Source organism: Manis pentadactyla, chromosome 7, assembly GCF_030020395.1.
Source record: "Manis pentadactyla isolate mManPen7 chromosome 7, mManPen7.hap1, whole genome shotgun sequence".
In the NCBI taxonomy this organism is placed as follows: domain Eukaryota; kingdom Metazoa; phylum Chordata; class Mammalia; order Pholidota; family Manidae; genus Manis; species Manis pentadactyla.
The window spans coordinates 65903609-65918599 of NC_080025.1; the positions used below are offsets into that span (position 1 = coordinate 65903609).

Here is a 14991-nt window from a genome sequence, read left to right on the forward strand (position 1 = left end):
ATCATATATGCATTCAATAATATGTTTTTGAAAAACGCATCTTAATGTATTTGTAATGTTTTCTGGAGTGCTATCTGAAGACCTCTTCAAATTTTAATTTAAGATGTATTGTGGGATAAATGTTATGCTTCATTCTATTTGATACTAGCTACAGTGATCTCAGAGGTAAGCCTTACAAGGAAAAACAAAAAACCAAAAGACAACCCTGTGTGACACAAAGACTAGTAGTGCTTGAAAGAGAAAATGCACTTCAACTCTGAATAAGGCAAGTCATGGTATTTGGGAAAATTATTTTAAAATGAAGACCTGCAATATACAAGGGATGTGTGGAAAGCAGGACACATGGGACTTATTTCAGGGATCCCTGAGAACATATTAAAAATCACTTACAACTGTGATAAAAGCAGTATAAGAGACCAATAGGAGTTAAAATAGTATTTTATCTGCAACTAATCATGAATGGAAGTTGATGCGGCCTCTCTAGTGAACTGCCTCTGAAGTAGGACATCAGGCTTGAGACCCTTTACCATTTCACAGGTGAAGCCTGAATAGGAGGGAAGGAAGTGGGGCAAATCAACAACACTAAGTGGAGTAACTAACATGCCAAGATCTAGAAAACTTGATTGACTCAAGAGAATAGAATTTTTAATATTAAAAAAATACTACTATAGATAGAATATATGTCAATCTTAAAGTCAGTTACATTTGAACTTCAAAGTTTTGAGTTTTCATTTTTCTGAATTAATGAACATACACCATTAAACAAACACACACATTTTACCAAAAATAACTTCTTTGGAAACTGTAATGTTGAACTTTGCTTTTCTGTCTCCTCAGAGTTGTTCACTTAACAGTATCTAACAATTTCACCTCTTCAAACTCAGCATATCTGAAACTGAGCTATTTCTACCCTCACACTCCCTCTGGCTATATTTCTGTGCCACCATCCACCTCGTATTATTCCAGGTCGGAGGACCACCCAATCAGATACCATGTCACTTTCCTTAACATCTACTCACTTCTACTCCAATACCGGGACTTCTACAGTGGCTTCTTGAGCACTTGTTAGACCATGTCATTCTCATACTATAAACTCTTCTTTTGCTCCTAAACTGCTCATTAACCAATACCTCATGGATTTTCCATTTCCACCACTGCTCCTATATTGCTCTGTACCAGCCATGCCAAGTCACGGGCAATGGGACAAGCTGTCTCGTACTTCTGTGTCTCTGTCTGTGTTCTTTTTTACCTGAAATGACTTTCCCTCTCTCATCTACCTACCTAGAATCTACTCATTCTTCAAAATACTGTTTTCAAGGAATGCCACACTTTTCCAACTTCCTTTGGGTTAGTCGAGCCCCTCCTCAGCATGGCACCCATAAATACACCCTGAATGCCCTGGAATGGCCTTAACACACTGAACAAAGAATGACTGAGTGTATTGTATGTGTACTAGGCCTTCCAGAGGGCAAATGGTCTAACTTCTGCTATCCCAGCACTAGCATTATGGCACTCAACTGTGAGGTACTGAATAAATACTGACTGAATGAACAAATGTGAATCAGCCCATCAGATATCTCGAAAACTGCTTAGACAATGCACTTAAGGAACAAATCACATTTGCAGAAAAGACCACATGCAAGGGCTTACTCAGTGACTCAACAAATGTGGTAACAATTATGAGCTAACTTTGTACTGGACATGCACTAGTCATAATTGTAACAAAAATGATAAGTCCAACACCAACCCAACAACCTATACCCATGTGAAGCTTGCTATATGTCAGGTTTTGTGGACCGTCCTGTCCAAAATCCTCTGATATACATGCTATGGTGACCCCATTGTGTAAGTGAGCAAGTCAAGGTACAGAGAGATTAGGCTCATGCTCTAAGCCGTTGTGGTAGTATTACCTCACGAGTGATAAAAAACTGGACGATGGCTCCTGCTTTCAAATAGTTCAAAATCTATCAGATGACATGGCATATTGACAAAACTAGTCCATAGTGTGAGAGTCATGCTCTGTCCTATAGGGCAGGCAGCAGGCATGCCGGGATCTGGTGGTCTACCTGCAGACATGGCTGGGTGATCTGTGCATAGGGCTCTCCAGTGACAATTTGATGACTGGAAGTGCAAGTTTCCAGACAGAAACAGGAGTAATTGAGATAAGAAAAAAGAAATGATAGTCTAAATATGCCAACTAAGTTTAAAGTGCTTATGCAAAATTAAAGAATTACCTTTCAAGTGTGTTTTTTAAACATAGTTTGGAAAAAATGAGGGAAGAAAAGATCTAGAAGAAGAAAGCCATACTTTGTATACTTCTTGCATTTTGGATTTAAAAAAAAATAGTTTAAGGAGTTCTGCTGCCTGGACACATCTGCTTTTTAAATAAATGATTTATTTAGCACTATTATTTAACCTAGATAGCAGTAACTGATTAGAATACTCAAATTCAGATAATTCAGTACTACAAGAGAAAAGAGGCTAATATTGATACTTACATTAAGTAGCTGTTCAAAAGCAAAACTAAAGCCCTTCTTATAGTCTGTGATTCCTTTTGCAGAGATATTATTCACTGCGTCTTTCAGCACTTTCTTATTTCTTACATTTGCTTGGACTAGGTGCCGAAAACAGCTTACATCCTGGGCATTGCTGTTAAACTGCAAAAGATTAGAAAGTAAATATATAAATGACCACTAAAATCAATCGTGTAATTTTGATGGAATTTGTGTCTTATACTTCCCAATCCTGCCACATGGTTTTGTCTTTCAAAAAGAAAAGCAACAGACCAAGGGGCGCTAAGGATCAAACAGTGATCATCATCCAGTGCCCCTGCTCAGACTGCAACCCTGAGCCTTTCATCTTCCTGAAGCTTGTTTTCCCTCATTATAAATTTGGGATCTGAATAATGTGAGGTCCCTTCCAGCTCTCGAGTCTTGCAAGCATTTAGACAAAACCAAACAATAAACTATATTCAGAATCTAGAGATGATACTCTGACACTCATGCAGGACACAGGTAGAAACTAAGTATCTTACTTGCCTCTGGTGAGGAAAAGGCAAGGGGAAAAGCAGTACACCGACAGGAGCAGAGTGTGTGATTGATGGTAGAACCTTTCTGTGGTGGTTAAACCGGAAGCAGTCTGAAAGAACCAGGAACAACTTGTGGCCATTAGGAACTGTCCCTGTTGAGGTCATACACAGAATGCATGGGACCGTGGAGGCACGGCACAGGACAAGCTGATCACTGCAGACAGTCAGTGCTCTGAGTGAAGAGGCCCTGAACAAAGAGGCTGTAGGAAGAGGGAACATAAACTCCAACAACACCTGCCCACCACTGAAAATTTAAGAATGATCAGCAAAGTATTTCAGCAACACTTTCAAGAACTCACGTAGTTCAGGGGATATTTCCAAAATGGTAAGATCAGGATCACTGCAGTAAGATCCAGTATACTAAGAGGAGAGGGGTCATCCTATCATGTCTTAACTTAGCTGTCTGTATAGTCACTGAAGCTCCAGGGATCTGTACTGCTACATATGCATAATGCAAATAATAATAAAAAGATAATACCTGCTAGAGAGTGGGGGAGGGGGTGACCAGATGAAATGTTATTCTCAGATCAAAAACATTAATTATATGATTTTAGTAGGTAGATCACAAGCCAAAATATAAATTTTGTGATTACGTATTCTTATAAATGTAACACATCCTTCTTTTTTCTCTGAAAATCACTGAAGCATAGTTATAAGGTTGAGTTCCACATTTCGTGAGTCCATTAAGCAAAATATTTGCTAAGTAACCTGTTATATCATTAATTGTGGCATGTGATAGTTTTATGCTCTTAGACATCATTTAGACAAGTAAATGATGTGCACACGCACGTATGTATGCATGTAAGCACTTACATGGGGTTCACTATGGGCTACATTACTATGTACTCCACAAATATTAATCATTTCCTCTTTGCAAATGCCCTAAAAGTATTATTATTATCCATAAGGAAACGTAAGGGTAGAGAGGTTAAATAACTTGTCCACAATAACATAGTAAATAAGCCACAGAGAGTCAGGACTCAGATTAGCATCATGGCAGGGAATCTGGATTTCAACTGCACTGCCTCTCAATATGTTACAATAAATAATTATTAGTTTCAAAAAGCAACATAACATTATGCTTTAGGAGACATCACGAGGAGAATATGTTCGGATTTGGACTGTGAGCAGTTGGGGAACAATTCCCCTGAGAAATAGCATTTCCTGTGATTCCAGAGAAATGTTGCATTGGCAATTATGGAGGAAGAACATTCCAGGCAAACAGAGCAACATATAAAAAGGCCCTGATGTAGAGGAAAAAAACAAATAAAAGCCTTTTTAGGGAAACTTGGAGAAACACAGTTTATAGCTCAGTTGCATATGAAGACAAATGACATTAAATGAGGTCGGGGTGGGGGGATGCAGGGGCTAGATCATGCAGCATCTAATGGAAATGCTGAATTGGGATTTTATTCTATGCCAAATGGAAAGCCACAGGAATATTTTAAGCCAGATGCAAAATAGTTTAGTCTAGAATTCTGAGAGATCACCCTAGCTGCTGTTTGGGAAATGGATTTAAGGTGAGCATCATTTAAAGAGGGACAATAACCAGAATGCTATTGCAGTAAGTTTGCTGAACACAGAAAGTGGCTGTGTTATTTGTAGAGATGGTCAGAAAAGTAGGGGTTCAAGATCTATTCTGGAAGAAGAATCAACAGAATGTAGTAGTGGGCTGGGGATGTGGTTGAGTAAGAGAGTGTTTATTTTGAATACCTGCCAGGTTTCCAGGTTTCTGACATGGGCATCTGGATGGCCGGAGGACTGGGGGACTGAGACGTTCAGTGATACTTGGGGAACCGGGAAGAGAAGCAGAGTTCAAGTGAGGGAATGTTTTTAATGTATGTGAGATATGCAAATAAGATGTCCAGAAATCATAATATTTACAGTATAAGGCTCAAAAGAAGTCTTGATTAAAGGAAAAGAAAAAGAAGGGAATAAACCTTTAAGAAAATGGGTGTTGACTCCATTGTTCCAGGGAAGAAGAGTGAGGGCTGGGGACAGATGCTGGGTGTTGTGTAGGTCGGTGCTGAAAGGTGACCGTCACCGTGGCTTCTGTCCCTAATGAATCATGAGGTGGGAGGTTCAGGATGGAGTAAAAGAGGAGGCAGAAGGTACTGCAGGGAGTGGAGGTGAAACAGGAATCACAATGTCTTGCACAGAAAAATACCTGAAATCCTTCCTCAGTTTGAACACTACTTTCAAGTGTATCACATATCTAAGAACAAAGCTCCAAAATATTTCTTTACTGTTTTCTAGAAATTGAAATGTTCAAAATTTACTATCTTCAGATCCAAATCCCACTGCCTCTTTTTTCCCATTCTTTAATAATTTGACACAATCTTTTTCTACACATTCCATTTCAAAAACAAAATAGATGAATTCCCATGTTAGAAAGTTAAAAATATATACACAGTTAGTCAATCCAGTAATAGGAAAACATCTGACTTTAGAGACTTATTAGAAATGGTTACAGGAAATGACTCTATTTCCCTTACTCTGCTGACAGACAGTGACTGCAATGCAGTGTGGGAGGGACTTGATAATATGGGTGAATGCTGAAACCACAATGTTGCTCATGTGAAACCTTCATAAGATTGTGTATCAATGACACCTTAATTTAAAAAAAAAGAATCACGCACACACAAAAAGAAATGGTTATAGGAAATATTATTGACTGATTTAGTTACAACATGAATCATGATAAAATTACAAGTTAAACAGAAAATGAGCACTGAAAAATGTACTGCCCTGAGTCTTTTGGTTGGCTTTTTAACACAGACCTGCTTTTAACACAGAAAAGTGAAGCATCTCATTAACTCACTTTAACACAAACTGATTAAATGTACATACAATCCATTACATGTAATTCAGTGGTGTATAACAGAAATACTACAATTACTCTCATAATAAAACTCATAAATAATGCAGGGAAAGGAATAGTTTTCAAAGCTAAGTCCCTCTAGCAAATCTTGTTCTCCTAGGACAGAGATGAGAAATTTTAAATTTTAAAAGTTCTAAATTAGGTCTGAGTATGTACTTCACAGACATTTTAGACTCATCAGCTTTTTTGGAAAAAGAAAAGTTTATTTTCATGAACTGAAATTGTAGTCTTTGGTAACAAGTACCCAGATTTCAATTTTGAAACCATATATTTAATAGGTAAACCACATACATATTACAAACCTTAGGCAAAAAATTACAAAGCTTTGCAATAGTATATGGTGAGTGAAAATAGATTTAAAGAGCTCTGTTCTTATTGTCTATTAGAAAATACTTCTTTTAGAAATGTGTATTTAACTAACCCTACAGAGTCAGAAATCCAAACTAACATCATACTGAATCCTTTCCCCAACTCAGAAAATTCAACCCAGTAGGTCCCTTATCAGAATTGCTGAGAACAACCTCTGCTAGCATGCTGAAACAGGAAGGCGTGTGGGGTAACAAGAGGCACTGTGCATTTCTCATTTCTACCCCAGCATCTGGATACTCTTTCATTTTTGCCTACCATATATCCTGTTTCTTCTGCCTCTAACACTTTTTTTTCCCTCTCTTCTTCACTTGGTGGTCTCACTTACCTCAACATGCTTTCCTTATAAATTGCTTTCATGACCTTCCCAGATTAGGTCAAACCAACCGTCCTGTTATATAAGCTCCCCTAGGCCTAGATAAATCTCTCTTTTTATACAGCACACCAACTTATAATTTCATTATTTCTTTGTATGATATCTTGATAGACTCTTTCATTGGATTAGAAGCCCATGTGGTCACAGGAAATGGCCATCCCACCATGGCAAGCTCTGTACTTGGCACATAGTAGGTGTGCTATAAAGATTTACTGAGTGAATGTGTGAAGTTTAAGAAAATTAGGAGACAGTGCAAATTGCTGATCAATAATCAAGCTATAAATTTACAAGTGTAGGAATTGTATTTTAGTCAACTATCTTGTTAAACTTGGACATTTATAAACATAAATATTTTGTCCAAATAGATGCTATTAAAATAATCAAATGAAGAGGTATGTAGAACACCTGGCACAGAGTCTGGTACAAAGATGTTTAATCAACTCTACCGTTTAAAAAATTATTTTAGGAAAAACATTAGTATACTCGGTACTGGAATCAGAATGGATTCCTAGATTCATAAGAATGATTAAGATAAACAGTACCTGCTTTAGTGAGCTTTAAAGTTCACTAACAGGATGATACAACGGCCCTTCAAACATTAGTTTAGTGTTTGAAACAGTCTTGAGATAACCGTGAACAGTACACTTCACTATTTCAAAGAACCTTCCTATTAAATACCAGTCAACTACTCACATCAAATTAAAAGACACCTTAGGGCTTAAACACATTACAATCTCTCAAATGAAGTAACTTAAAACTCTTGGTTTTGTAAAGGCAATATCTATTTTCATTTTGATGGCTTCTGCTGGATTTAAGAAATCACTCCACAAAATATTTCTAAAAGACAGAGCTCTGCCGCTCAACAGATTAACCTGGGATACAAACAATGTAATGCTGGCAATGCCTTGATAAGCACCGTAAATCAAGGAAGAATCAGATTCTGCAAAGCACCCTTGGCTAGCACTGGCACCCATCATTCACCTTCATGGAGCACCAAGTCTTCTTCTGAAAAGGCTGGTGGGCTCAAGTATCTTTCTCCTGGGAACAGTAAGAACTAAAGACAAAGGAACGTGAAGGTGATATTCTTAACACTTGGAACTGCAATAGAAGTGGCCCATTTCATCTTTGCTTCACCACCCAGCATGCCTTTGATTTCATGCCTTCATACCCTCCATGTATCCTAACCCCGTACAAAGGTAGACTGACTTTAGGGTACTTTGTACATTGTTTAGTTACAACACGTTATTTAATGGGCAAAATGGACTTAATTAATAATTTCTTGATTTTTGAAAACTGTTCAGTATCTAACTTATTTCTTAGACTATGCCCTAATGATCTGTTTTCTCTCTTTTTTGTATGTAAATGAAATATAGTGCAAAACCGTGGGCTCAAGCTAAGATGAGATCAAGCTATAGATGATCAGCAAAAATGAGAACTCAAATCCAGACTGGCCTGCTTTGGAAAAGGAGCAGTTCTTAAAATTACAAAATATGAGTGAACTTCTTTACATAATTTAACTATAATAAAAAATTTATATGATAAACTTAGATTATACAAAATAACTCCAATGACTTATCTAAATTTAATAAACATAATATTGCCTCTCTCAGGCAGCACATTTACAAATTATTATCAGAGGCTCTCCACAGTTTGGACAGTAGATGGCAATGCAGGAAAACAAAAAGAATGTGAACAAAGGCTGGTATTTTCAAAATTGTGGTTTAGTTTTATTCCTATTAAAAATACTTTTAAATTATTTTGACTTTCCTATATTTCATAGGAAAGTTTTAAACTAGAAAATATAAACAAAATTGTTATCCTAAAACCCAGAGAAAATAGCTGATAACATTTATGCATACACATATACATATTCCCACTTCAAAATGATTTTAAGGTTCTTTATTTGTTGCTAAATTACTTCCCAGAAATGTTATGCTTTACTCTCCCAAACACTTTACATTTTTATTTGCTTAGTTGTAAGTTAAAAAAGAACGTTTCAATATTTTAATTACTTAAATTTCTTTGATGGTAATGAAGTGAAACTTTCTCTTATATATTAATTTTCATAAAGCCCTGTGAATTTTAAGTCCTATGTCCAGTTTATTGCTTGCCTTCTTATTTTAACTTTTGAAATTATTTTTTATGACTTCTTGAAATAATTTTATGCTTAGAAAACCATCCATCAGTCAGGTAAATATACATCTGCAGTTTTTACTAATATTTGATGGTTTTATTTACTTATTTTACATTTTGGTATTTAAACATGTCAGTATTTATTTCTCCAAATAGTATGAAGTGACTACTAGATTAAGTTCTTTTTACAGTCAATTTTTCCCTTTAACTGAATGGTTACTTGTTCATGATTGTTTCTTTATAATATGTTAATATTTGGGATATTTTTCTGGAATTCTTTTTATTCCCTTACTCTTTCCATTATATCTCCAAGTTCTTTCTAATATTACTAAAATAAATATTAGCTAAGATATATTGAAAATCACAGTTGTGCCAGACTAAGCACTTTACATGCAGTAATTCGTTTAACCTCCACCAAGATTACGGTTTTAGTTTGAACATGGCTTCTGTTACACAGTTGAGGAAATGAAGTTGAGGAAATGAGCAAAGTGCCCAGAGTCACACAGCAACCAAGAGTCAGGATTCTACTGCAAACCCAAATACCTGACATGCTCTTCTCTAATCACTTCTGATTTATATCATACCTTGTCACACTTTTTCCAAAGTTGTCTTCCTTTGAACTTTAGAACTATTTTTTGTGTGTGTGTGAAATTAAAATTGCATTTACCAATAATTCTGGGACAAACTTACATCTTCACATAAGTCAGCATTTCAGTCCAAGAAGAAAGATTCATTAATTCCACATTTATTACTATACTTCCATTTCAAGTTTTCTACATATATCTCATATATTCTTTTTCTTTTTTTTTAATTGCAGGTCTTAAATATATTACTTAAAGTACTGCTACATAAATTCATGATTTTTGCTAATGTTGGGAATGTACTTTCAATTTCTATTACTGATCCCTGTCTAGGGGAAAACCAGAAGGTCACCTTGCCACACTTAGAGATGCCATGAATATCTTTGTTAATGGCTCTCTGGAACTTGAACATTCCCATCCTCAAACTGATGTTGCTGCCCTCCAACACTGGCTGCTGGTTTGAGTAGTCCCTGGTCTACTGTATTAAAAGAAAAAAAACTTTTTTTTTTTTTATAAACAATTTTCTACTTTTAAATTCAATTTAGAAAACCTAGGTCTAGTCCAGGCCCTGCCCCTAAAAAGCATCAGTGGCTACAAATGATTCAATTACTTCCTCTGATCCTTAGGTTCCTCCTTTCTAAAACAAAAGGATTTTTATTACTTATATTTTATGTTTATATTTATATTACATTATCTGAAATCATAGATCACTTGGAAAGGCCCCTCATATTCTAAAAACTTATCATTAAGATCTGATAGTTTTAAGTATCAGAAAAAATATATATAAATGAGTAGGAATAATAAATGCTGTATATGTCAAAAGAAAATGGCACCAACAGTGAAATACTAAGAACATTAAGGCAAAGTTCATTTGCTTGTAATTATAAACCATCACTAATCAAAATTCTTGATAAAGGTTTTCATTTTCAAACAAATATTCCAATTAACTTAAATCATGACATGTCCAAAATTCAGTCTTTTGACCTTTGTTGAAATATTGAATAAATTTCTGAACAAGTTCCAAGTTTGATTTTTAATATATTGTATTTATATTCCAATAGAGAAAACTTTTAAACTTCTCTAATTACATGTATTTAAAAGAATTTCAAGCAATTGAGAGCGAGCTATTCTTTTATTCTACATTCTTTATGCTGCACTATTGTTTTGCTTCAACATAACTAGCAGTTAGCTTCCTCACTCATTTCTACTTGTTACTTATGTATTTTCTTAATCATCTTTTAATCAACTTCTATGCAATCCTGATTCCATAGCATTCACCCAACTAGAAAAACAGTCAGCTTTCTCTACATCACCCTCAACGTAAAATACTTATATCATATTATTTGTATTACAAATATGTTTCATAGCTATGTGGAAACTTGAATGCCAACTCCCGAAGTTGAAATTTTAATGAAATGACCAAATGATGACATACTCCTTGATCTTTTTCTTTTTTACCAATACTGTGAGGCAAAATTGACTAATATGTTCAATATTTTTACGGTGTCTGAAGCTGATTACTTGAACATCTTTCCTAGTTGAAGAAAGAACAATTGTGTGGTGGCTGCATGTACCTGAGGAATACAAAGAGAATGACATGCGTATCTAATGATATTTGCAGATAAGAGATACTGTAATATTGAGAATATGAGTAAGGATCACTCTGGTCATTTAAAACACAAAGATATTTTACCAATGCTTGAAATTTATTATAAAATTCTGACGTCTATGTAACACTTTTTTCCCTAGCACTGGTATGAGTAACAAAAAAGTAGAGTCAATTCTAGAAGGATCACTATGTACCATACCATTTGAGCAAAATGGATAGTGTCTCTACACTCAAAGAAGCATCCATTCCTGGGTAGCAGGGAGTACAGGATAAAGAAAATAAACAAAGAACAAATACATTTTTAACAGGTCAGGTGGAAAGAAATACTACAAAGAAAAATGAAGTGAGGTAAGGTGATAGACAATAATTAAAGTGATAGAATAACTAAAGTTGGAATGCTGTTGAAGATATGGTGGTCAAGGAATGGCTCTCTGATAAGCAAGCATTTGAGCAAAGATCTGAATAAGCAAGCAGTTACCTAGATGTGGAAGCATCAAGAACCGAAGTGATTTTTAAACTGTGCATATCTATAATATGCACCTAACAGAAAAATCTCTCTTCTTTTTTTTTTTTACAGCAAGGTTATTACCATCACCAGTGAGTTCCTTTAAATGTGAAATAGCACTTGGGATAATGGAAAGTTACCAACAAGAGTTGAAGAAATTATATTTAATCTAACTCAGTTCCATTGAGGTCAAATACAGAAACACATATATATTTGAAAATGTATTTGAAAAAACTATATATGTTTGAAAAACTTAAATATGATTATGGTATAAGTTAATTTTAAAAATTGTATCAATAGAGCATAAGGCTCTACCTGGCTTATTTCACTGAGCATAATACCCTCTAGATCCATCCATGTTGTTGCAAAATGTCAGGATTTCAAATTTCTTGGCTGAGTAATATTCTATTGTGTTTATGTACTACCTGATTTCACTTATTTGTGAAATATAGAAACAAAGCAAAACAGAATGAACAAAACAGCAATAGATTCACAGACACTGAGAAGTGACTAGTGGTTACCGTGGGGGAGGGGCTAGGGTGAGTGTGGTAGAGGGAGAGTGAGGGGGATAAAGAGGCACAAAAATTCTCAATGATAATATAAGTTGGTCATGGGGATAGTAATACAGCATGTTGAATATAGCCAATGATCCTGTAACATCTTCCTATGTTGACAGAAAGCTACTGTACTAGTGGGGGTGAGGATTTAATAATATGGGTAACTGCTGAACCACAGTGTTGTATATATGAAACCAATATAAGATTATATATCAATAATACTTCAAAAACAAAAGCAGAGCATAAGGCTAAGCAGGAGAGATTCATGAAAAAATGAAAAAAACTTTTGGAACAAAAATGTTCAAGAGTGTAATTAGTCTGATTGATTGAACAGAACATCAGAAAGGTGAATTAACTGTGGGAAGAAGAAAATGTTCAGATTTGTATCTGAAATTTATAAGAGAACTTAATACGCAAAGTCACTTTATGACAAAGTCCCTTATTTAATGGAACATACAACAAAAAGGTTTTAATGTCTTGGTAGATGTTTTCAAGGTCTAGTGTGTGCATCAATTTTCTCAAGATGCCTTTTTTTAGTCTCTTAGGAATTTGCTGAAATGAGTTTGCTGTTCAAAGAAGATGTTAAAGTCTATGCATTCTATGAATAATATCAAGAAGTATAATACCAATTTATATTATAACTTTTTCTGAATTTAAACTTAATAAATTAGGAGGAAATCTGATAGTTTAATTTAACTTACTGTGAGCAAATCTGGTAAGACTATGCTCAGGTCAGCCCAAGTTACTCTTTTTACCTATACTCAAAATAAAGTGAATAAACATACTTTGAAAAATGTTACCCAATAAGTATTGACATACATCTGTGTTTATTGGGCAGGAAATCTTTTCCTAATACATAAAACCCCAGTAAATAAGTCAGTATCTTTTACGTTATTTTAAAAACAATTTAAGCTCAGTTTAAAGTAAAACTATCCCCTCTGCCTCATCTTAAGTATTACTTTGGTATTTCTAAAAATGCAAACACAACTAATGTCAAAGTACCAAAAACTATCTTTAGTGCACCATGTAATTAATGGAAAAATATGTATCATGCTTGTCAACACCTTGTCATAAACCTGCCTTATACTTGCAAAGTGATTAACTTATCTTCTGGCCATCTCTTCTGTTAAAACTAAATAACCTTAATTACTTGCCCTGTTATTATGATCTCTGTATTTGTCCTTTATTCAGACTCTCTTCTTCACAATCTATAATTTCTCTATATGGTCTTTTAAATGAAGATAATTTTAAGAAGCATCAGTCATTACCTTAAAAAAAAAACAACAACTACAGAGGAAAGAGAACTTTGGATCTTTTAATGGACTTAATTCTACTCCTTCCTGTTTTTAATACCAACCACACGCCCAGAAAAGCAAATGGCCACAAAATAGTCATAAACATCCATAGTGCTAGTAATTCTATGAATTACCAAGATCTTAAACTCTAAGTCAATGATAAGCATGATTAGCTATAATAAGTCCTTGTTGGTCTTTGCTAAATGTACCTTCCCAATGTACCCTGACTTCCTCATTGCTTAGGAATCCCTTGGGAGACCTGATAAATGTAGATTCTAACTCTAGGTCTGGGTGGAACTTGAGAGTGTGTGTTTCTACCGAGTCACCAGGCACTGCTCATGTTGCTTGGCCACAGGCCCTACTTTTAGTAGTATGGATATAAACCACAGTATTCTTATGTGTTGACGTAAATGCAATATGAATAAACATCAAGTTCCTGAAGTCTAGATGATGACTACTTTATAAGACACGAAATGAAATTACACTCCTAGAATTCATTTATAACAAAACTGTGTTGGCAGGTCAAGTATCTCTTAGTTTACTTCAGCTCTGGTAATAAGAGGGCCTGTTTTGTATGGGTGGATAAATCACTTTTAAATTTACACTAAGCAACAACTGACAAATGTGCTCATCGTCATATGCAGAGTGGAGAAGTTCCTAGCTAAGAAATCCATGCCCTCATCTAGGCACGTATTAGACATATTTTCGAAGGGAAAACTGAAATTTAAAGCAGATAGGAAAAGGAACAATCAAAATCATGTCGCTGCATATACAGTGCAATTCCATAGTTAAACAAAACCCCACTCAGACATTAGTTGGTGTTAAACTATTGAGTCTAGAAGTGGAAGTGTCTGAAATTACATCTTACTTGTAAGCTAACATGCCAGCCTCCTGCACTTTCATAGATATTGACTGAAAAATATGAGCCCTTTGGGTTGGTGTAAAAAGGTATTTTTTTTACTCATAGCAATAGCAGGAACAGTAGCCAGAGTGATGTCTTTGCAACCAAAATGCAATTCCCACAGGGGGTCGGATGAGGGGCAGGGGTCCCTGTACAGGCAGTGGTTTTGGTTCACATAAGGAATCCCAAGAAGAAGAAGCCCCTGATCCTACACAGGGGCTGCTGGCAGCTGGCCCATCCGCCCTTCCAGAGATAATACCTTCATTACTCTGCAGTGTAAATCTGTAGATCTGCTCTGGAGAAGGAGACATCTCTATCTTTCCTATCATGGGATACACGGGAACCTGAGCAAATTGACTGTTAATGCTTAGACTTGAAAAAATGTGACAGATTCATGAAGAATTGTTTTCCAACAGCTGGTAAAATAATGTGCGAATATGATAACAAAAAACACCATAATAATGATTACAATATATAAACACTTTATATGTGTCATTTCATTTAGTGCTGAACATTTTGGCAACTTAATAATGGTTCTATTTCAAAGAGGAGGAAACAGATTTATAAGCCTTAAGTAACCTGTACCTGGTCATACAACTAGTCCTTTCAAAGGAAAAAAAAAAAAACTAGTCCTGAGCATTATCCCTATGAAATTCTACCAGTGCATCTGAGAGGCAGCATTGCCTGTGAAGAGTGAAG

The 14991-nt window shown here is 35.4% G+C and overlaps 1 protein-coding gene across 12 annotated transcripts in view; it reads right to left on the minus strand.

Moving 5' to 3' along the window:
• The window catches only part of CACNA2D1 (calcium voltage-gated channel auxiliary subunit alpha2delta 1), a 533653-nt gene that overhangs the window by 90072 nt on the left and 428590 nt on the right, over positions 1–14991 (minus strand). For all 12 annotated transcript variants that reach the window (XM_036931689.2, XM_036931687.2, XM_036931679.2 and 9 more), the window contains exon 11: positions 2499–2657. In XM_036931689.2, coding sequence (XP_036787584.2) covers positions 2499–2657 — 159 coding nt within the window. The remainder of the gene's footprint in view (positions 1–2498; positions 2658–14991) is intronic.